The 24,458-nt window shown below is 40.4% G+C and overlaps 1 protein-coding gene across 4 annotated transcripts in view; it reads right to left on the reverse strand.

Moving 5' to 3' along the window:
• Positions 1-24,458, reverse strand: part of STK38L (serine/threonine kinase 38 like) — an 84,062-nt gene that overhangs the window by 21,502 nt on the left and 38,102 nt on the right. For 2 of the 4 annotated variants that reach the window (XM_047787335.1, XM_047787334.1), the window contains exons 3-4: positions 9,192-9,339; positions 4,048-4,099 (exon numbers count right to left, since the gene is read on the reverse strand). In XM_047787335.1, coding sequence (XP_047643291.1) covers positions 4,048-4,099; positions 9,192-9,328 — 189 coding nt within the window. In that variant the 5' untranslated portion in view covers positions 9,329-9,339. Of the gene's footprint in view, positions 1-4,047; positions 4,100-9,191; positions 9,340-11,044; positions 11,203-14,577; positions 14,615-24,458 lie in introns of those variants that run through there. The other 2 variants (XM_047787332.1, XM_047787336.1) reach the window with 2 other exon arrangements.

The raw sequence follows: 24,458 nt of genomic DNA on the forward strand, positions 1-24,458 counted from the left end.
TAACAAAGTTAATCTAATAGGATAAAATTATTAAATTATGTCTTCAATCTAATAGCTTTAAATGATGTCACACACTCAGGCACATAAGTGGTGGAAACAGCGAAGACGTTTTTTGTTTAAAAATGCCTTCTGAATAATAATGTTGGAAAATGAATTACTAGTAAAACAAATGGGTATCTCCAAAAAAGTAGCTTGTTTTAAACTTTGACTCTAATTTTAAAAAAGGCCACATGGTGGCACTATGGCATCGTCTTTCAAAGCAGTAAAGACCTTTTAAAAATTATATAAGTGAATAAAACATAAGAATTCGAAAGGCATTTTGGATTTCAGACTTTATGGATTACAAAACAATACAGTTGGATATAGAATCAGAAACTGGTCTAATCTCAACGTAAAAGATGACCTTATCACACAGGTTCATAAATTACGCTCAAAATAGATAGACAAAGAAAACAATGCTCATTCCTATCAGATAGGTTGGGTGGTGTAGCAAGTAAATAATGTTTATGTAGTTTGGGGGACAACTATTTAATGGCAAAAAAAAGTTTATGGACTACATAATCCTACCAAAAAGGGGGGAAATCACCTATGACACCGTTACATTACTTTAAAAAAATCTATTCCATAGCATCAAAATCCATGTGTCCATGTTGTAGTCCAGAGGGAGCTGAAGCAAGTTCACATTTAAAAACAAAACAAAACAAAAAATCAATAAAAAAAAGGCATGTTGATCTATCTGCTCATGACTTGTGTAGATTAAGTCATCTTGAAAACAAATAACACTTTTCTGGTAATCACCATCTTTCCTCTCCAAAGATGACAACAAAAATCACAGACAGGCTTAACATTTCATGGCTCTTTTGTAGCTTCAACTTGCCCAGTTTGGGTCTCCATTAGAGTAAATAATATTCCGTGTTGGATGGGATTTTAAGTGGGATGAATTAGAAATACATCATTTTCCTTTTTTCCCCCATTCCTTTTCAAATGGGCGTTCCTCAAACTCTCAATCTATAGACTGCTCAGTTTTGGTAGAAGACAGAGTACACAGAAGGTTTAAGATATGAAAGGGTCAGCTATCAACTTCCTCTCAGTATAGATGCTTTTCATAGCCACTTTATATATATAGTTTAGTTTTCACACATAACTTTCACAAATTATTTTCTATTACAGAATGAGTTAAAGATAATTTATTTTATAAAACAATTTTGCTTTGAAAAGACCCACCCCACATAAAGATGGTTCCAACATATTGTACATGAGGTTGAGAGAGTTATGTAAAGTCTATTTTATAGAATGTGAAAGTCAAGGACATAGCGTAGGCCTAACAATAAGAATTTGCAGAATTCAAATATTTTTACTAAAAATGTTAAACACTTGATAAATGGTCATTATGAGCCACTGGGCATTTTTAGGGGTAAAATCACCTCATATTTCCTACAAGCTATTTAGGAGAATTAAAGAAAATTGCTCTAGGTACTTTGTACTTCCTGGCACGGACACCAGAGGTCGCAAGCTGGAAGGTGTACTTCCACTCACAGATGCATTTGCTTTGGCCTCCAAGTTGTTTTTAAAACACTCTAATGATCTGCCAATATTTTTAAAAGCAGGCAATTTTATAAAAGCCCAGATTCCCAGCTTCTCTTAAAAAACAGAGCTTAGCGTCACTAGGCCCACAGAACAGCCTCAGATGGGCAGCAAGTAGCTTGGGACTGGTCCATCCCCACCATGGTGCCAGTCACCAGGGATAATCGGGTCAGTGCTCTTGTTTTCTTCCAGTAAAGTGAAAAGCAGTATGTCTTTATCAAAAGATAAACTGTGAGGAGCAAATATTTTATTTTATTATTATTATTTTTTATTTTTTTGGCTTTTTGTCTTTTTAGGGCCGCACTCATGGCATATGAAGTTCCCAGGCTAGGGGTCTGATGGGAGCTATAGCTGCCAGCCTTCGCCAGAGCCACAGCAACGCCAGATCTGAGCCGAGTCTGCAATCTACCCCACAGCTCACAGCAACGTTGGATCCTTAACCCACTGAGCGAGGCCAGGGATTGAACCCACTACCTCATGGTTCCTAGTTGGATCCGTTAACCACTGAGCCACCAGGGGAACTCCAAGGAGCAAATATTTTAGAACAAGGCCAAATAATAATAATAATAATCTATTTCCCTGTGGAAACGAAAAAAAAATTATGAGTTGAATATGCAAAGTACATTAGATAAAAGAATATAACCTAAGATGTCATTGTGAGACCACCTTGGCCAGCTTTTCTCATTTATGTTACCTGCTTGGCCCCTGGGCATCTGTTTTCATTCAATTCATTATTCAAGTTCAATATTCTGCATATATTCAATATTTTAAATATAACGATATTTATAATGATAACGTAAATGCCACCTATTTCTTTAAGATTCAAATCAACTGTTAATTCTTCCATGAAACCTTTTCTGATCCCCTAAATTAGGTGGAAAAAAAAAAACCCTCTGTATTTTCAAAGTTTGCCACATTCTGTCATGTATTCACATTTTCATGTGCACACACATGTAATTCCCTCGTTCCCATCTGTAAGCTCCTTGGGGAGAGATCCACTGTCCATTTGTTCATTTACTCACCAAATATTTCTCCTACCCCTCTGCCAGCCCTGGAGATGCCATGCTGAATAAGGCTTTATGGAGTTTTCACTCTGGGAGATGATATTCGAAGGCTGCCATGGGGGCAGGAGCAGTGCAGATGAAGGTAGCAGACAGAAGGAGCACCTCATGAGACCAGGGAAGATTCCCCAGGGAAAGTGATGCCTAAAGTGAGACTGAAAGCATGTGGAAGGATAACGGGAGTTGGGCAGGAGGAAGGAAAAGGTCCAAGCAGCAGAAAGAGCACAGGAAAAGGTCCATAGGCAAGAGAAATGGGAATGAAAGTAACTTAATATTGGTCAGCCTGGAGGTGGCTGGAGGGAAGAAGAGGCCGAATCATACAGGGCCCTCGACACTCATGTTAAAGAGCTGGTCTTCTCCTGAGAACACCTGGGAGCCAGGCAAAGGCACTAAGCAAAAGAGTGACGTGGTCAGATCTGGTTTTTGACAAATCACCCTGACTGAAGTGTACAGAAAAACTGGGTGTGGGAATGTGGCTCAGGATGGGGGAGGAGAGAACACTGGGGGCAGTGACTCTGCAGGTGAAATACAGGTGGTTTACACCACTAGGTTCATGGCACTGGAAGAGAGAACTGGGTAGTTCGAAGATATATTTTGGAAAAAATTTTAAGGAGACTGGACAATTGATTGATCCTTCTTGGAGTCGTCTCCTCATGCCTATTAGAGTAGTGTAGATCCTGTTCACTGAATATATGTTCTTGGAATTAAAAAAAAAAAAAAAAAAAAAAAAGCTTCCTGCTTTCAAAGATGTCCATCACAGCGACAAAGTCAAAAGCCCACGTTCAAATATGAAATCCACATTTTTCAAGTTGTAAAATCACCTGACAGCAATGAATGAAAAGGTCACTGGGGCTGCTTTTATACAGTCATTATGGTTTTTTCCCCTTTTATTGAGATATAATTGGCATATAATATTGTGTAAGTTTAAAGTGTACATACAATGTGATGATTTGATACAAGTATATATCCTGAAACGAGTATGACAATAAGGTAAGTTAAACATCTATTACCTCATATAACCATTTTTTTTTTTTGGTAGAACATTTAGATTTACTCTCTTAAGAACTTTCAAGTATAGGAGTTTCCGTCATGGCGCAGCAGAAATGAATCCAACTAGGAACCATGAGGTTGCGGGTTTGATCCCTGGCCTTGCTCAGTGGGTTTTGGATCCAGCGTTGCTTGTAAGCTGTGGTGTAGGTTACAAATGTGGCTCGGATCCTGCTGTGGCTGTGGCATAGGCTGGCAGCAACAGCTCTGCTTAGACCCCTAGCCTGGGAACCTCCATATGTCACAGGTGCAGCCCTAAAAAGCAAAACAACAACAACAAAAAACAGAAAAAACAACTTCCAAGTATATAACAGAGTATTGTTAACCAGAGTCACAGTAATTACAGCTCAGTTACCTCTTCATCTGCTAATCCTTCTTCTTCCATGGCCACTTCTAATTTCTTCTGCCTTTTCAAAGAAAAAAATAATTTACATTTTAAATGTGTTCCTAAGTATTCCCATTTAAGAAATGTGCATTTTTTTTTAAGTTTACATTTCAGTTTGCTATGCTAAAGAAGCTTTTCCAGTCGAATCAAAACAATCACTAAGAATAGTGATTAATATATATAAACATATATGTACACACAAATATTCCTTTCTCAAAAAATAAACCCAGTCCAGATTTAGCTGTCTCATACTAGCCAAATGAATAATTTACTTCTAAAGCTGCTTAATGAATTGTTAGCCTAGGTAACTCATGTTCTAATACAGAAAACTCTGTTACCCATGTTCAAACATCCAAAATCACTCACATTTATCAGTGTTTATACTAGATGTGTATAAAAAGGTAACAATAGTGACTAAACATAAACATTTTTAAGGTGGATATCCCTGTGCTTGACTCTTGGTTTTAACACTTATTAGCTGATGTCTAAGTCCTTCACCTAAACTCTAAACTTGATTTCCCCCACTAATCAAGGACAGAGGTTCAATGCAATTAAGAATATTTTACTCTATTCTATTTCTTGGAAAACTGAAAAGTCATATATGCACATAAAAAAAACCCACATTAATTACTAGAACATTTGGTTTTATAGGAATAGCCAAGTTCAGTCATTCAGTACTTTAAAATGCACCCTTGACTTTACTTAAGCTAAGTGGGGCCGGGGGTTAGGCAGTATGGATGAAGTAGCTAGTAACTAGAGAGATAGCTGTGGTACACATTTTGCAACTCACTTCTAAGCGAATATTGCTATTTTATTTCCACTGTATTGGTACTGGTACCAGGAGAGCTCTTCCTAATTAGTTCTGGAGTGTACCAGAATTAGACTAACTTTCAAAGACTTAGCCAAATGAGTACAAGGGTTGAGGACTGAAACCATCATACAAATGTTTTGGTATTTGTTGTTTATGACAGTCTGTCCAAAAGTAATCTTTCCCTGAACTGCTGTTAAGATCCCCTATTTTTAATGGAAAGTTCCTTTAAAAAATATCTTGGCGTTCCTGTCGTGGCACAGTGGAAACGAATCCAACTAGGAACCATGGGGTTGCGGGTTTGATCCCTGGCCTCGTTCAGTGGGTTAAGGATCCGGCGTTGCCGTGAGCTGTAGTGTAGGTTGCAGATGCAGCTCAGATCCAGCGTTGCTGGGGCTGTGGTGTAGGCTGGCAGCCGTAGCTCCAATTAGACCCCTATCCTGGGAACCTCCATATGTGTGCCCGTGTGGCCCTAAAAAGACAAAAGACAAAATAAATAAATGAATAAATACATATGCGTGTGTGTGTGTGTGTATATATATATATATATATAGTTCAGTCACTTCCTTGAGTCTAGTAATAAGCACCCACCTTGGCACTAATCACACTGATTCTTGTTTACACAGTTATCTTTTGTTGCTATATTATTTGCCCAAGCCCAACCCTTTGAATGGGCTAGGCCAATACTGGATCCTGTGTCTGCCTTTATGCACAGAGCTGCTTGTTGAATGATCTGGGTTTTCTCCTTTGCAGGAAGAATCCACAGAGTGAGAGGACTATTAACCTAGGAGGCACTATCAGTACACAAGTAGATTTATTCTTCTGTCAAATCCCTACTGCCCCCTTTCCTCAATCTGTGTGAAAGCTAAAACTTCAGTAAATCTCCCATCCTTATGAGGAGAGATGCAAGGACTTTCATCCATTTCCAGGCCTAAATGGGAAGACTCACGGACTTTTCCTATACCACTTTAAAAGAGACTTTACCTCTAAATAAGCTTATGCTCTATTCTTACTGGTACTTTATTGGCATTTACTCAATTAGTGAAGCCTTAAAATGTCATGTGTTTTCTTAAAGTATAAGCTTTTAGGAGTTCCCGTAGTGGCACAGTGGTTAATGAATCCGACTAGGAACCATGAGGTTGCGGGTTCGGTCGCTGCCCTTGCTCAGTGGGTTAGCGATCCAGCGTTGCCGTGAACTGTGGTGTAGGTTGCAGACGCGGCTCGGATCCCGCGTTGCTGTGGCTCTGGCATAGGCTGGCGGCTACAGCTCCGATTCAACCCCTAGCCTGGGAACCTCTATATGCCGCAGGAGCGGCCCAAGAAATAGCAAAAAAAGACCAAAAAAAAAAAAGCTTTTATAAAATATAAGCTGATTATTTAACTTCCATGGCACCATAAAGACGAGATTGCTTTTTTCTTTTTAAACAACAGTAGATACTTTTATTCCTACTTTCCTTTGTTTGGGAACAGAGCGCAAAACAGAATTACTTTAAGGTTTCAGCAATAAAAGACAATGACCATTTAAAATTCTGATGAATAATTTATTTTATTTTATTTTATTTTTTTTTGCTATTTCTTGGGCCGCTCCTGTGGCATATGGAGGTTCCCAGGCTAGGGGTCTAATCGGAGCTGTAGCTGCCGGCCTACGCCAGAGCCACAGCAACGCGGGATCCAAGCCGCGTCTGCAACCTACACCACAGCTCACGGCAACGCCGGATCGCTAACCCACTGAGCAAGGGCAGGGACCGAACCCGCAACCTCATGGTTCCTAGTCGGATTCGTTAACCACTGCGCCACGATGGGAACTCCTGATGAATAATTTAAGTGACTATTGAAAAAATCTAGGGCTTTCCTTCCTTTCTTTTACTTTATTCCATCTCCTTTGACGATCTGACCACTTTCAGAGACATTCATTACATTTACAGTTGACATAGTTTCTTATATGTCTGGATTTATTTCTCACTTATGGTGCAATTTCTACTTGTGCTTGCTCGTTGGTATTTCAGTTTTTCTTTTTCACTTGCCTTCTTCTGAATTTATTTTTCCCCATCCATTTTTTTTCCTTCTATTAGTTTCAAAGTTACAAACTCTATTTTTATTCCTTTAGAGGCTACCCTAAAAATTACGCGTACACTTAATTTGTCAAAGCCTGAAATTAATCAATTTTCCCTAGCTATGTTGTATCCACTATCCATAGAGTCAATGATCCTCTTAAGAATAATTTAATTCCACTTACTTCCCTCCTGAGAGTCTACTACACAAAAACACTTTAATACTTTTCGAAAAAATACATAAGACACTAAAAAAAAAAAAAAAAAGGAGTTCCCATTGTGGCTTAGCTATAATGAACCTGACCAGTTTCATTATGAATGAATGAACCTGACAAGAGAACGTGGTTCAATCCCTGGCCTCACTCAGTGGGTTAAGAATCCAGTGTGTTGCTGTGAGCTGTGGTGTAGGTCACAGAAGCTGCTCAAATCTGGCATTGCTGTGGCTGTGGCAGAGGCTGGCCCCTAGCCTGGGAATTCCATATGCCACACTTGTGGCCCTAAAAAGCAAATACATACATACATAAGACATTATCAATACTGTTTTTTTTTTTGAGTGAGAATTGCGATTTTTAATTTTTATTATTTATTTATTTATTTAGCTTTTTAGGGCCATATCCATGGCATATGGAGGATCCAAGGTTAGGTGTCAAATTGGAACTACAGCTGCCAGCCTACGCTACAGTCCAGCAACACAGGATCCGAGTCAAGTCTGCAACCTACACCACAGCTCATGGCAACGCCAGATCCTTAACCCACTGAACGAGGCCAGGGATCAAACCCGCAACTTCATGGTTCCTAGTTGGATTCGTTTCCACTGCGCCATGGCAAGATCTCAATTGCTGATTTCTTATACAGTTTTTGTTGAGAATCATTCACATGTTTACAGTTAGATTTTCTGTTTGTGACTATGTTCCCTCTGCCTAAGTTAAGTTAAATCTTCTGGAATTTCTGCCGATGGCACATGCTTCATTTAACTTGTCTCTCTCTGTTCCCTTCTCCTTCTTCTCTTCCTTTGGAACTTTGATCAAAGATATGTTTGCTCTCCTCACTGTCCTCCATGTTGCTTAGCTCTCTTTCTTATTTCCTAGTTGACTTCTGAGTAGTTACTTTGGTTTCATTTTCTAGTTCTAATTCTCTCTCCGGCCACATCTAATCAGTTAGACCTGCCCAAAATTATGTTCAAAACCAGATTCTTCCCCTACAGTCCTAGTTCGCTAATTGTGCCACTCTCGGTATGCCCAAGTGTGAGATTTCAGAGCCAGCATTAACTTATTTTTCTTGCACTCCATATTTGGGTAGTTGCCATGTTTTTTCTGTCTTTCTCACTCAGTTCCTCTCTATTATTGCTGTCATAATCCAAAAGCAAGCCTCCTTTCCACTGGCCTGGGCTACAGCACTAGCCTTTCCTGTTCCTAATTCCTCTTCCCACAATCAATTCTGTCCATCACAACTAAAGTAGTCTCTCAAAGAAACACCTGTGACCATTTAAATCTTCTTTCTGAAAGTTTTCAAGGCTCTTTACCGGCATGAGAAAAGCTCCACTAACAAAGCATCCAAAGCTCTCAGGAAATGGTAAAATCCAGCTGGAGCGAAATTGGACAGTGCCTGAAGGGCACTGAAGGTGGTTTCTTCCGCCTCTAATATCCTTCCTCCTGCTCTTTCACCTCTTTCTTCTCCCCTTTCTGCATACATAAACAGTACTCTCCCTTTGGAGCCCCGTTTAAATGTCACCACCATTTATGAAGCCTTCCCAGCTGCCTCTGTCAAAAACAATCTCTCCCATCCTTGCCCTTCCCAAAGGGCATACTTTTCACCTTTTCATGTAATATTTATGTGCATTATCTCTCTTGCTGTAAGTTTCCTGAAGGCAAAATAACATTTCATTCATTTTTAAAATTCTCCCGTTCCCACTGATATACACACAACACTGTGAATCCTTTTGGGTTAAAGGCAGTTATTCATAAAGCTCCCTTCTAAAAGAAAGTATAAAGGTATGCCAGAATTTCATAGGTAGAAAAGTTTTCTTTAAAACACCAACTGACCTGTGATACAATTATATGGGTGCACAGGACAAGATACTACTCTATGAAAGTAAAACAAGTAACAAGGTACACTCTCAGCACAGGAAACCTAAAGACAGCATACAGGTTTCCATAATATTTATATTATTGATGGACAGTGTGTTTACTCCCCACCTGCAGCATAACAAGAAAATTATTAACTACACAGAAAATTTTGATCAGCCTTTTCTGTACCTGGTTTCTCTCTCTTCATGCTGTAAAATTAGGTTGCTGTAGAAATTCTCCAGTGTGAGCTTGGCTACAGTCACTCTTTCCCGGGTATGGTTGCTCATAGGAAAGGTGGTAGCAGTAGTCCCTGCCGTCATTGCCATAGTAACAGAAACTAGAACAGAGAGACACAAATTGTTCAGTAGAAAAAAACTTTCTGTCCCTTTAAACAAACTCTAGAAATGGTTAATTTCTACTATGCAAACTTGTCCTCTAACAGTTAAGACGTTTGAGTCTTTTGTATTATGGATTATATGCTAGCAAAGAAAGAGGCACTTCCCCCAAAACAACAAAAGTGAATTCTGTGCTGGCAAAACCAAGGGTAAAGAAGCAGCAGTGGCAATAGACACATAATATTGACACTTTTATTTATCAAGGGTCATATTCAATAAGTATTCAAAATAAAGGGTCAATTTATTTTGTATTATTTTACTGATTACTAAATAAAATCCACAAGATGTTGCTAATACTTATGTTCCCAATAAACATAAGTTTAGAAAGAAGCCTCTGCCATGTAAATTCTATGAATCAAGACGTGTTACCTCAAATATGTACATAAACATCAGTCAACAGCAGTTTTTATGGGGATATGTTTTAGGGAAAAACCACTTTTAGAAACAAGCCCCTTTGGATGGAGTCCATGGATGCCCTATTTCATTCTGAATCCTGTAATAGTGCTATGACGAGGTCTAGTATACTATTCCAGACTGGAAGGCCCATTGCATTTTCAGATGAAACTCAAATGCCTGGAGGAACCAGGCAGGAAACACAAATGTATGAAGCAAGCCAGGTGACAGCAGGGAAGTTTTGTAGCCTTAACTGGACACTGTGTGTCTACTTAAAGCCATTTAAGTGCCAATTTTTAAAAACCACTGGGCCAGTCCAACAAAGTAATGGTTTAAAGAAGATAATGTGGACAATTAGACAAGATGAGAAATGTAGAAAATGACTGCTTCATACGGAGAAACAGACTGATCTTTGGGGGCTCCTACTGGTAGGCACTGACCCAAAAGACTTGCCTACATAGTTCATGTCTGGACTAGAAAAAAACTAGAGTGGCTCCACATAATAAAGAGGTTTTGCTTATGCACGTGGAGACAGAGTATCCCAGAGAAGATCCAGGTTGCCAGGGTGGCCATCCAATGCTTCAGTCTTAGCCGAAAACTATTCCTCCAGATCTGCCACCTACTCCCCAGTACCCACTTCTTAATAACATTAAGACACAAACCCCCTGGATATGGACGTGAACTGGACTAGACTCCGGGATAATGGAATGAACCATGTCATTACCAAACAACTCAAAAACAGGTGGAAAAGCAAACACTTTAACTATAGCAAATTCCCAGCTCTACCATTGCCTTATTGGGTTTATACCTCAATTTACTGCTTGAGCCTCGTTATGTCTAAAACTGCACCAATTACTTTAATATCATAAACTTATTCCTCTGCTGACTATTCTAAATCTTTCTATAATAAGAAAGCTGATCACATAACTTTTTTTTTTTTTTGGTCCTCTAAGGGCTGTGAAAGTTCCCAGGCTAGGGGTCGAATCGGAGGTGCAGCCGCCGTCCTACACCACAGCCACAGCCACATCAACAAGGGATCTGAGCTGAGTCTGCGGTCTACACCACAGCTCATGGCAACACCACATCCTCAACCCACTGACCCACTGAGCAAGGCCAGGGATCGAACCCAATGGATACTAGTCAGGTTCATTACTGCTAAGCTACAACAGGAACTCCCATACTACTTGTTTAAAATTGTTCATAGCGTGTACAACAAGTCAAGTTAGCTTAGCAAGATAAACAAGGACAACTCACATCCATGGAGGGCTGGTATCCATCAGGACCTTTAAACATTGTTTATTCATTGATTTCCCCCTTTTTCCTCTTGAGGATTTAAGACAGTGACACTCCCAGGCATGACTGCAGTTCATCCTCACTGGAGCCCAGTAAAAAAAGGAAGTGAAACTTGGAGAAGTCACACAGCTGGTGAGCTGCAGAGTCCAGCCCCACCCCCGCACTATCTGCAACCTGCCTTTCTGGCCTTATCTGTTGCCCTTCCTCACCACTCACTCTTCTCCCAATACACTTGGCCCTTTTGTGCCTCCAAGCCCTCATGTGACCTATTCCAGAGCCAGTTTCATCCTACCCTCCCTCTGTCTGCAGGAATCCTGCTGATCCTTAACTGCCCAGGTTAGCTGAAGTCTTACTGCGGTGACTTCTCTAATGCTCCCTGCCAACAGAGATGTCTATCTGAAGAGATCAAATGGCATTCTTTCAGGTGTGTTCTCTATCATTTCTAACAACGTATCCCAGGTACCGGTGCTGATCATTTCATCTGCTGATCTCATCAGGCATGAACTTTTCCTGCTCCACTTTTGAGTATGCATCAAAATAGCACTGCATTGGACACGTAGTAGGTATTAGTGAACGAATGAGTCCATCGATTAAAAGGGGTGGGGGTCGAAGGAGAGTTGAAAGAATTAGCAAAAAACTGCCTCTACAGGTTGGCAACTGTGGAAAAAGAAATTTACTGAAACTAGGAGTCAGATATGCAGAGATTTAAAGCAGGTCCTGCTGCTAACTGATCACATGGACTTATTCAAATCACCAGAACACTATGAACTCAAGTCACTTTTCCCCTAGAAAGGACCGACAGAGTTCACTCTGCCTAGTTCACAGGCTGGGTCTAAGGCCATCTAAGATAACATAGAGCAAAGCCACAATAGCTTATACAAATGAAAGACATTATTTTAGGCACCTAGTTTAATTTTTTACATGTTAAATGCTTTAATAATAATGAGAGCTACTTTTTAAACATTAATAAACATAAGTTCAAAAGTTATCCTGGTCAAGTGATTTTCAAGCTCTAAGTTAGTCTTCTGGAATGCTACCAAAAGCAAAGTTGCCACACCATCTTTGGAAATCTCAGAATCACTCAGTTCATGTTCTAAGTCCCAGGATCAGATGTAGAGGAGGAGTCAAAGGAAGGAAAGGAGGAAAAGGGATGGTATAGAGCAAACATCCCAAATCATGTTTGCTAATTGGGATTTGAGGGTTTATTTGGCAGGGAGCGGGGAGCTGAAGAAGATGGACTGGAAGTTGAGGAAATCAAATAAATTTAGGAAATCCAGATTATACAAAGTTTCTCATTGCAAGACTTCCCAGTATCATTAATATGTTAATATGTATCCTAAATCCTCACAAGGGGGATAGGTATACAATATGTAGTAGTATTCTAGGGACCCTGCTTTAGGGATCTAAAATTTAAATCCATAGATAGATACCTTCAAATACCAGTTTGAAAAAAAAAAGAAGTGTCACATTTTTTCAGTATTTGAAGTGGGGGGGGGCAGGACTTAGAAATCCCAACAAAGAGTAAATATTTAGGGATTTTAGAATACTTTCTGATTTGTACAGAATATCTGTAGCTGATATGGAATTTTCACATTGGTTTGCCAATCTGCAGGAGGGAAAAAGATCAAGACTCAACCATACTGGTCCAAGGCCTGTATTTTCCTTTCACAAAGTGAGTGGTGAAAAACCTAACAAAACTTTTTATAATGCCCCTTGAAAAAAGGACAAAGAAGTAACACATCTGTAATGCTTGTAGAAGTCAGAAAGAAAAATGAATGATGAACTCAGGGTGTGGCCCTGGAAGGCAGCTGACAGGCTGCCAAGGGGCCTCGCAGAACAGGCTGCCCTGCTCTGTCTGCCAAGGAGCAAGGTCTGGCCTTGAGCTGCCAGTGTTCCAGAGCAATTGAATTCTGGAAACTACTTTATCCTCACAAAGTTCATAAGAGACTGATGCGTAAGACATATGGGCAATTTACTGATTTAGATGATAAGAAAGTGAGGAACATGAAACAGATACTTGCATCTTTGGAAAAAGCACACTGTCCTTATAGGCAAGCTGCGTGTAAAAATTTAAGACTGCTTGGTGAGCAGGGCACCAAAACAAAGAGAACTGTTATTCAATGTAACTGTTTATTGGCATAAGGATAAGGTGAAATCTTAAAAAAAAAAAAAGAAGATTGATCACTATCTTGCCCAGGACACCTCCGCCCACTTCAAAGTAGTTAGAGGAGATGGCCAGTATTAAGTCCTGCTGATGATGTAAAATTGAGGGGCTATGAGTGGGCAGAAATATTACTGTGCAAGAATTTTTTTTGAAATTTCTTAGGGGGAAATTTTTGTGAAATAAGAAAAAAAAAAGTTAGGGAATTGAAAACAATTCCAAACAACAGAAATTGTTTGCATTAACAATTACAGAAATAAATATGAAACTGTTTTAGATAAAAATTCATGAATCTTAGGTCTTTACCCCACATAAAGACGTGATCAGATTATAACTCCAAAATCCAGAAATGGATATAAAGTAATGAAAAACAATTTCCAAAGGCCATATAATTTTACCATAATCACTATGTTCTTTCCATCCTAGTTATGAGACATACACGCAAGCACGGATGCCTTGTTTAAAAACCAAATCAGAGCAAAACCTATACCTATTCATCCTTGCAATGAAAGTATTAGGGGATCATTGACAAACCACCCACCTTGGCCAGGCCTGCTAAAAGCTGCTTCCATGAGTTGTCTCACAACAGGACACCCTGATAAGGAATGGGGTCCCCCTAAAGACTAACCTGGAGGATTTGGGAGGGGCCAGTAAGAGGGAGAAGACCACCGACCTTCCAGGATCCTTGGCACTGGAATCCATCTTGAATGAGAGCAGAACATGCCAAGGTGTCTACAGCCATACCACCCTAAATGAACTTGATCTCATCGGAATGTGCCACCGGGTCTACAGCCATGCCACCCTAAATGCACCTGATCTCTATCAGAACATGCCACCGAAAAGGACCATGGGCCAGACCAAGCATGGGCTGAGCAAGACAAGTGGCCACAGACAACCCGGGAACTAACCCCATTCCCATAAATCCTAAGGCTGCAAGCCAGGTGACAGAGCAGTTCTCCTGGGTTCCCTTACCCTGCTACTCTCTGCCCAGGCTCCCTTTCCCAATAAAGTCTTTTGTTTTGTCAGCACATGCGTTTCCTCGGACAATTCATTTCCAAGTGTTAGACAAGAGCCCATGCTCGGGCCCTGGAAGGGGTCCCCCTTCCTGCAACAAAAGTACCACAGCACCTGGCAAAATTATGAGCACACAGCAGGCATTCTGTAAATGATAGTGAGTAACTGAAATCAAATTGAATGGATTTTAAATTATATGTTTCACATCTAAGAATTTCCTTTTGATTAAAAAACTACAGAATCATTTAGTGTTATGTTAACCTTCAGAGAGACAAATTTTACTTGAGAGATAAACTGCAGGAAAAGCCAAAAAGCCTACCTTTAGTCTTGATTAAATAATATCTTCTAGAGTTTAGCTAAAAGACCAAGAAAAAAAGTATTATTCTCGTACCAGACACAAATAAGCTTTATAAAATTCAAATTAAACAAAACAGAAGTGACTAAATTATTACAAAGCAAGATCTGGATGACTGGCACTTATTATATTGCAAATTTATTCCTTTAATGGATTTCACACTGTTCTTTGTCTTTTATTAAAGCCCTTTCTTTAGCCAGAAAAAGAACAGGATATAATTTGCAAGTCTAGAATTCCTGGACTGATAAAAACAACACTAGGTGCCCTTGAATTTCCTGTTCACATGTTTTCTCTAGACTCCCCTATTCATTAATGGAGACACTACCAATCGTTAAGTCCAACATTCTTTCCTTTATTGAGCCTGAGGAAAGGAGATAACAAAACTGGCACTCAGGCCATCTATAAATAGATGTGGTGTCTCCAAACATTTACCATCAAATTTCTAAAATAGGAAAACAGAGCTGCTCACCTGACTGGTAAAATAACACCATTTGACCAGTGATTTCACCTCAGTTTTCACATACTACATTTCAGAGGACAAAATATCCTTGATGCCTTCAGTATAAAACTTTTCCTAAATTCATCATTAGTTGTGAGCACAGTGTCTGGGGCAACAACAGGTCCTCAGGTATCTGCTGGGTCCCTAATGACAACAGAGCAACCACAGCTTCTTTCCTCTCTGGGGTAAGACCCAAAAAGCAAGAAATTCAGTCAAGTGAGAGTTCAAGTCCCAGCACTAACTTTTGCTAGTTGCATTATTTCCAACCAACATTTAGTACCGATATACACAACTGGCCAGCATTGCACAAAGCACTGAGAACACACAGATTGAAAAAATACAGCTCCTGCCCTTTGGGAGTTTACAATCCTAATGGGACACAAAGAAAGGAAGAATCATCTCTCCAAGGACAAGTGTAGTCAGAGGTTTATGAGGGGAGGAAGCACCTGAACTGAATCTTGTTGGAGGTGTGTGTGTGGGGGGGGGCAGGCAGTTCACAAGTCAGAAGCACAGGGCAGAGGAGGAAGAGGTGTTAAGGGCATGAAATCAACCGACACACTTAAGTGTAGAGGATGGTTTGAGTATATTTGCTGATAGCCAAAGATGAAGGTGGAAAGTCAGCCAGGAATCATGATAAAATTCCTTTTCTGTCACGTTAAAAAATTATCCTGCGTATAAAAGAGTCACTCAAGGCGTTCAATAAAGTGAAGAACGAACAGCCAATAAGGAACATTTATTGAGTGCTTACCCAAGTAGCAAGAACTCTTCTAAAAATGTTACATGTTTTAATGCATTTAATCCTCCTAACCACCCCTAAAATCCTATTTGACTGGCACTTCAGATATATTACACCAGAAGAGGGTGGATGGCAAAAAGGCAGAGTAGATTAAGCTGGAAGATGTAAATCAGGTTAGGGGGACTCAATAATAAAGTCAAGGTTACAAACTAGTGGTCATATTTTGTGCAACTTGCACTGTGATTCAGAAATTGGAAGATTTCATGTAAAAATCCAGACTTTTGCTTCCTCTCAAAAAATCCAATCTGTCAAATATGAGCCCATATTCCTGTTGCAAGTGGACAGCAAGGATAGAGAAGCAGCCGCTCCCTTGCAACTCTCCATCCTGCCTGGGTCTGCCAACTTTCTTCCCTCAGGGCCAGTCTCCTTAACTCATTTTATTACCAGTCTGCTTCCGGCAAGCATCTGAGATTACAGTCCTCAGTTTAATAAAGAAAAACGAGGGCCCAGTTTAAGATAGTAGCAGAAGAACTTAAAAGAAAGGCTCAGATACTCAGCTAAAAGAATGAAATCCACCGTTACCTCTGGGTTTCAGATTTGGACGACCAGGTAAATGTTGATATCATTAACAAGAATAGGAAGTAAAAAAGAGCTAACTCCAGTGGGGAAAGAATTTAAGTTCAAGGTGACCTTGCTGGAGCAGACCCCGGATCACATTAGTAAAATGGATATAACCATGCCAGCCTTACAGAGCTGATGGGATGCTCTAGGCATGGCAGAGCCCCATGTTAAAGGCCCAAATTGCCGGGTCCGAATTGTGGCCCAGACTCTCTCCAGAGGTGTGACTTCGGGCAAATTACTTGAACTTTCTATGGTTCAGTTTCCTGTTGACTAAAATGAAGATAGTGATGGCCAATTTGTGTGCATGCTTATTATATTAATGCAAGACTTTTAAGAATTATGAAAGTTAATATTTGTAAAGGACTTAGAATAGTGCCTGGTACAGAGAAATGTCATGTAAGTGTTTTGATAAATCAATACATAACAGAAAAAAATTTTTTTTTTGTTTTTCAGGGCCGTACCCTCGGCACACAGAGGTTCCCTGGCTAGGGGTCGAATCGGAGCTGCAGCTGCCGGCCTACACCACAGCCACTGCACCTCAGGATCTGAGCCGCATCTGCGACCTACACCACAGCTCACGGCAACGCTGGATCCTTAACCCACTGAGCAAGGCCAGGGATCGAACCCGCAACCTAATGGTTCCTAGTCGGATTCATTTCTGCTGCGCCACGATGGGAACTCCACAACTGAGAAAATATTTTAAACACATCTCCTCCTTCAAATTAAATGCACAGAAATGATTTTCTTCCCTTCCTTATCCAATCCTCCTGCTCATTCCTCCTGTTATGCTGCTGTTCTGATTAAGTTAGTTTGCAAATTTAGCCTCTAGAGGATATTCTCTATCTCTTCTAGTCTTAAAAACCTTCTTGGTTTAAAATTTTAGAATGCTTTTAATGGAGACAGAATAGAAATGCATCAAAAAGTACTTATCAGTTTTCTAAATAGAAAAACCTGAAGTCTTAAAAACAAAACAAAAACAAAAAACAAACAAAAAAACTTGTGGGAGAAGTCTTATTAGAAGTTGGAAGTGATTTGGGGATATAACTAGGATAGGAGAAAGTATTTCAGAGAAAAACTAGTCAATCCTCTCACAAGGTGGAGTAACTCTCATGAAATACAGTGTTTAGAGTTAAAGCTTTTGCTTTTGTGTTTAGATAATGTGACTCCATTTAGTGTGTGCTCTGTTCACTTGTCCTGAGTGAATTCGCCCAGGCAGTTTTCCTTGCTTTATGTGTGTCATAAGCCTGGTGGTGATGCCATAGTGGTGCTCAAGTCAACATTATCATTCTTATCTTCAAAATTCTTCTACGAGGCATTTTTCCTGCTGACCAAAATACAATTCAAAGGTTGAGCTTTCCGAAGCTTATTTGGGCAAAGTAATAATAGCCAACTACTACCTAAATATGTTGATCCAAATAGTTACTAAAAATCCCTCTGCATTGTGTTTTAAGCTTGAAATGAGATGGGAAAGTGCTTATGAAGCAAATGTAAACAATTAAACTAAATTAAACAGCTAAACTAAATTAAATTTGCCAAAGCAGTAGTAATTTTATCTAAAAACTGGCCTGTTTATAGATCTTAAAGCTTATAGATCTTAAAATATTCAGAAAGAAGCCATCTATTCTTAAATATATTTACATAATTACATTTTTCTATTATAAAAAAACATATGCTCTGTCTAGTAATGTATTAGAGTTTGCCTACAAATGATGCTCAGCTGAATCTACCAAGTCACAGTTAACTAAAAAAAACTATCTCAGCTGAAATGCTGAACAACTTCAGATACCGATAAATTAAGCACTGGAATGGGAAAAAAACCCAGGCTTTTAGATAGTAGAAGCATCCCTAAAATAATTTTAAATCAAGTTCTATTAATTAGTACACACAAGAACATACCTTCATTAGACTAAAAGAGAAAAAAAAAATCACAATTTGCAAGGCAGGAAGTGTGGTGCAGGGGGAGGGAGGACCACAGTGAGGACTTCAAACCTATTTGTAACAGAGAATCATTCGAGGTAAAACAAAACAAAAATGACATGGGAGAAAAAACAAGAATTAATAGATTATAAATATAGAGATATCTTTATTAATATTTTATTTATATATCTAGAAATTATAGAATTTATAGACATGAGTTCAATAGCCTAGAGAAGTTCTTGGAGAGCAAGAGAGCATGAGAAATTACAGTGGTCTGGAGAATTCTGGGCTACCAGATTTAAGCTGTGGCTTTGAACTAGAAAGAGGAGGAGTAAGATGAACAAAGAAGCATCTAATGTGCCCAAAGGAACTATCATCAGCCCTTTGCCTTGTCAGACAGCCATGTTCCCATCTATTTGCAATACGCAACAACATGAGCTTTCTATATGTTTTGCTTCTGTTAAAAAAAAATATGGTCAGTGAAAATAAGATAAATTATTTTCTAAATAAAGTTTAAATTATTAAATTTCAATTTAAAGTTTAAAAACCATGCCTTAAAGGGTTAATTTTATTTATCTATTTGTTTGGTTTTTGTCTTTTTAGGGCTGCACCCGGGGCACATGAAAGTTCCCAGGCTAGGGTTGAATCAGAGCTACAGCTGCTGGCCTGTGCCACCGCCACAGGAATGCAGGATCTGAGCCCCATTTGTGACCTATGCCGTAGCTTGCAGCAGCACCAGATCCTCAACCCACTGAGCAAGACCAGGGATCAAACCCACTTCTTCATGGATACTAGTCAGGTTCTTAACCCACTGAGCCACAACAGGAACTCCCATTAAAAGGTTAATTTTAAAGATATATATTTAGAAGTTGAAAAATAATTCTGTTGACAAAAGTAGCAAGGAGGAGGAAATAAAGAACAACATTCAAAAAACAGCTAAAAATAACCTTGATCCAAAAAAAAGTGTTGGTCTTTTTATGAAGAAATCTCATCACAGACTGTGGAAGGAACAGAATTATTCGAATTAATGTGCTGGAACAACTGGTTATCTATTCAGAGAAAAAGCAAGTCAGGAGTTCCCGTCGTTGCGCAGTGGTTAACGAATCCGACTAGGAACCATGAGGTTGCGGGTTCGGTCCCTGCCCTTGCTCAGTGGGTTAACGATCCAGCGTCACGGTGAGCTGTGGTGTAGGTTGCAGACGCGGCTCGGATCCCGAGTTGCTGTGGCTCTGGCGTAGGCCGGTGGCTGCAGCTCCGATTCAACCCCTAGCCTGGGAACCTCCATATGCCGCGGGAGCGGCCCAGGAAATAGCAACAACAACAACAACAACAACAAAAGACAAAAAAAAAAAACCCAAGTCAGATGTTCATTTCAGTCCAAAGAGCAAATAAATTTCAAATGGTTCAAAAGGTGAATCTAAAAACTAAAGAAAAGGAGTTCCCGTCATGGCTCAGGGGAAACAAATCTGACTAGTATCCATGAGGACACAGGTTCGATCTCTGGTCTTGCTCAGTGGGTTAAGGATCCAGCGTTGCCATGACTGTGGTGTAGGTTGCAGACGAGGCTCGGATCCAGCATTGCTATGGCTGTGGCATAGGCTGGCAGCTGCAGCTCCAATTCGACTCCTAGCCTGGGAACCTCCATATGCCATAGGTGCAGCACTGAAAAACAAAAAAGAAAAAGAAAAAAGGAACCAACTCTTAGTTTTATTAATCTTTTCTACTGTTTTCCTATTCTCTATTCATTTCTGCTCTGATCTTTATTATTTCCTTCTTCTGCTAACTTTGGGCCTAGTTTGTTGTTTTTCTAGTTCCTTAAGGTGTAAAGTTAGGTCATCTATTTGAGAGCTTTTTTTCTCAATGAATGCTTTACAATTATCACTATAATCTTCCCTCTTAGAAGTTTTTGCTGCATCCCATAAGTTTTGGTATACTGTGTTTTCATTTTCAATTGTTCTGCATTTTAAAATTTCTCTTTTGATTTTTTTCTTTGACCATTGGTTGTTTAGGGCTGTTATTATTTAATTTCATATATTTATAAATTTTCCAGCTTTCCTCCTGTTACTGATTTCTAGTTTCATACTATCGAGGTCAGAAAAGATTTTTTTCTTTTAGGGCCACACCTGTAGTACATTAAGTGCCCAGGCTAGGGGTCTAATAGGAGCTACAGCTGCCAGCCTATACCACAGCCACAGCAACATCAGATTTGAGCCACGTCTGCGAGCTACACAACTCACAGCAAAAGCTGGATCCTTAACCCACTGAGCAAGGCCAGGGATTGAACCTACAATCTCATGGTTCCTAGTCAGATTCGTTTCCGCTGTGCCATGACAGGAACTCCAGTTGTGGTTATTTTTAATACATTTGTTTTTTAACTTTTAAACTAGTCTTGTTAATTACATGTCACAACTACAATTTTAAAGAATCTTTGACTATATTTACCATTACCAGTAGATTTTTACACGTTCATATGCTTTTATGATGTCAATTAGCATCCTTTAAATTCTACTTGAAAAACACCCCTTAGCATTTCTTTCTTTCTTTTTTTTTTTTTTGTCTTTTTGCCATTTCTTGGGCTGCTCCCATGGCATATAGAGGTTCCCAGGCTAGGGGTCCAATCGGAGCCATGTCTGCAACCTACACCACAGCTCACGGCAATGCCGGGCCCCTAACCCACTGAGCAAGGCCAGGGATCGAACCCACAACCTCATGGTTCCTAGTCGGATTCATTAACCACTGAACCATGATGGGAACTCCCCTTAGCATTTCTTTTAAGTTATATTTAGGCATGATGAAATCCCTCCGCTTTTGTTGTTCAGGAAATCTTTTTCTCTCCATTTATGAAAAACAGCTTTACCAGGTATAGTGTTCTTAGCTGACAGCTTTTGTTTCTTTCAACTTTTTTTTTGGCCACACCCATGGCATATGGCTGTTCCCAGACCATGTATGAAACCTGTGTCACAGCAGCAGCCTGAGCCACGGCAGTGACAAGGCCAGATCCTTAACCGCTGCACTAAGGAACTCAACATTTTGAATATCATCATCCCACTCTCTCCTAAAGTGCAAAGTTTTTATTAAGAAATCCACTTAACAGTTCCCTTGTAACAAGTCACTTTTCTCTTGCTGATTTCAAAGTTCTCTGTTTTTCTTTTGCTTTTGATAATGTAATTATAATGTGTTCCAGCAGAGCCCTTTACAGGTTCAAACAATTTCAGGTCCATTGGGTTCAAACAATTCAAGGTCCACTGGACCTCCTGAATCCAAATGTCTATGTGCTCCAGCAAGTTCGAAGAGTTTTTAGCCATTATTGCTTTAGATAAACTCTCTGTTCCTTTCTCTTTCTCTTCTCCTTCTGGCATTCTGAATATCTGTATCTCTTTTAATGGTGGTCCCTAGTCTGCAGATTTACTTCACTTTCTCTTTGTACAAACTGAGACCCCATCTCTGACAGTAATTTTCACTCATTGTATTCTTCAGCCCTAAGATTTGTCTGGTTTGTATGTTTGTTTGCTCAGACAGAGGTTTTCTTTCTTCGATGGATTTTTCATTTTGTTCATGAATTGTTTTCCTAATTTCACCTAGTTGTCTGTGTGTTCTTAAGAGTTTAATGAATGTCTTTAAGGGGCTATTATAAATTCTTTGTCAGACAATTCATAGATCTCCACTGCTTTAGGGTCAGTTATTGGAGGTTTCTTTGTTTCTTTGGGTGGTTGTCATGTTCATCTGATCCTTTGTGTTCCTTGATTCCTTGTATTGGTGTCTGTAAATTAAGGTAAATGGTCTCCTCCTCAAGTCTTTAAAGTTACGCTTCAGCTGGGAAAGACATTCATCAGTTGGCTCAGCTTGAAATACTGGACAGGTCAGCTGATAGTCTCTGTGACCAGACAGGCCTTCCTACATGGGTCTCTAGTTAGGTGAGGTCACGTCCATATTCTGACATACGTGGGAATGATGCTGGCTGGGCTCTGTGGTTGGGTGAGACTTCTGACTGCTCCACATTCAAGCAGGGCTGCCAGGAGGGCCCCTCAACTAGGTGGGGCTGCTGGCTGTACCCATGATCTGGTGAGGCCACTAGCTGTGTTCTGCAATCACCTCTGGTGCAATGAGGTAGGAGGCTGTGTTCCCTGGCAGCATGGTGCTGTGGCTGGACTCCATAAATAGGAAGGGCTATAGTCTGGGCTCTGCAATTGCTCCTGGATGGGTGGGCTCTCAGGTTATGCCTGCTGACCAGATGGTGCTTGTGGATGGACTCCATATTGAGGTGGGGTCCCCACACCAGGATTTGCAATTAGGCAGGCCACTGGCTATGCTTTACTGTTGGACAAGGTCACTGACCGGGTTCACTGGTTGGTAGGGGCTGTATCTCATAGCTGGATTGGCCAGAGACTGTGCTTTTCAGATGGCCAGGGCCAGTATCCAGGCTTCCTCAACAGGTGGGGGCTGTAGGATATGGTCTGTGATTGGACAGGGTCACTGGCTGGGCTTTCTGCCTGGGCAAGGCCACAGGCTGTGTTCCACAAGTGAGCAGGGCTCTGGGCTGGGCTCTGCTGCAGAGCAGAGAAGGAGGGTGGCTCCACAGCTGGCCAGTGCCAAAGACTGGGCTCCAAGGCTGCCCAGGGTTACTGTTCAGGCTACGTAACAAGGCTGCTGGCTTGCCTGTAGGATGAGCTCCATGGCTGTACAGGTTCTCTGACCAGTCTTCTGGTCAGAAAGGACTGGAAGCTATATTCAGTGGTTAGGTAGGACTGTGAATGTGATTCCCTGTCTGGGTAGGACCACAGAATGGGCTCCATGGCCAGTATGCTCATTGGCTGGAGACCCAAATCAGGCAGAGCCACTGGCTGGGATCTCTGCGCAGGTACCACTGTAACTAGGAATGTGGTCTGCCAAGGTCTGAGGGCTGGTTGCTGTGAACCTCAGCCCCCCTTCTCTGTCTCTAGTGTCCACCAGTGGTTTGAGTCCTGCAAATTTCCCCAGTGATCCCTGTGAGCTAAGATGCAAATGGGCTTCCCAGGAAGCATCCCACAACACCAAGTGGGGCTGGATATCCAACTTGGGCTCTTTGCCCACTGGGAAACCCACAGACTCAGGGCATCCTTCTTGGTGTGTGGCCCTTTCTGGCTGGGGGAGCAGCAGTGTCTTCAGAAGGGAGCTGCTCCTTCTTCCCCTCTAATGTGGTCCTTCTTCATCTCTGTAGTCCCGGGGGCGGGGGTGTCAGCATCACCCGTGGGTTCTTGGATTTTCACATCGGGGTTTGGTCTATAGGTAATCACTAGTTGGTACTCTTGTGAGGAGGAAGGAAGTTATGAATAACCTGTGTCACTATCTTGATGATACCATTCACTGGGCTTATGTTAACTTGTAAGGATGTTATCCTTTCTGGTAGGGAACATAGCACTTTGTATGAAGAATTTTAAAGGTTTTTTTTAATCTTTTGACATAAAAAATTCCACCTTCAGGAATCTATGCTAAGAAAATAATCAAAATCACTGCAAAGATATTTAGAGTTTTTTTCTTACTCAAAGCCCATTACTTAAAATAGTAAATAAATGTTTAAAACTAGGTGAAGTGGCTGATGGAATATGATAGCATGAAATACCACAGAAGTAATACTGAAGAAAATTTATCCTCCAAAATTTAAGAAAATAGAAATAATAAGTAAACAGGATACAAAGTTCTATTTTCAGGTAATGTATAGATATTCCATTGTGGCTCAGCAGCTACAAACCCGACTAGTATCCATGAGGATATGGGTTCGATCCCTGGTCTCGCTCAGTGGGTTGAGGATCTGGTGTTGCCGTGAGCTGTGGGTGTAGGTCAGAGACATGGCTCAGATCTAGCATTGCTGTGGCTGCGGCTATGGTCAGCAGCTGCAGCTCTGATTCAACCCCTAGCCTGGTAACTTCTACATCCTGTGGGTGCAGCCCTAAAAAAAACAAAACAAAAAAAAAAACAAAACAAAAAACAAAAAAAAAGAACTCAACTATACAGAGGAAAAGGGGAGGTAAATTATGGTGAAATACAGTGTGAAAGCATTGATGATTTAAATTTTGCCCTTTATCAGTTTTTTGA

This window comes from Phacochoerus africanus, chromosome 7, assembly GCF_016906955.1.
Source record: "Phacochoerus africanus isolate WHEZ1 chromosome 7, ROS_Pafr_v1, whole genome shotgun sequence".
NCBI classification, from domain to species: Eukaryota; Metazoa; Chordata; class Mammalia; order Artiodactyla; family Suidae; genus Phacochoerus; species Phacochoerus africanus.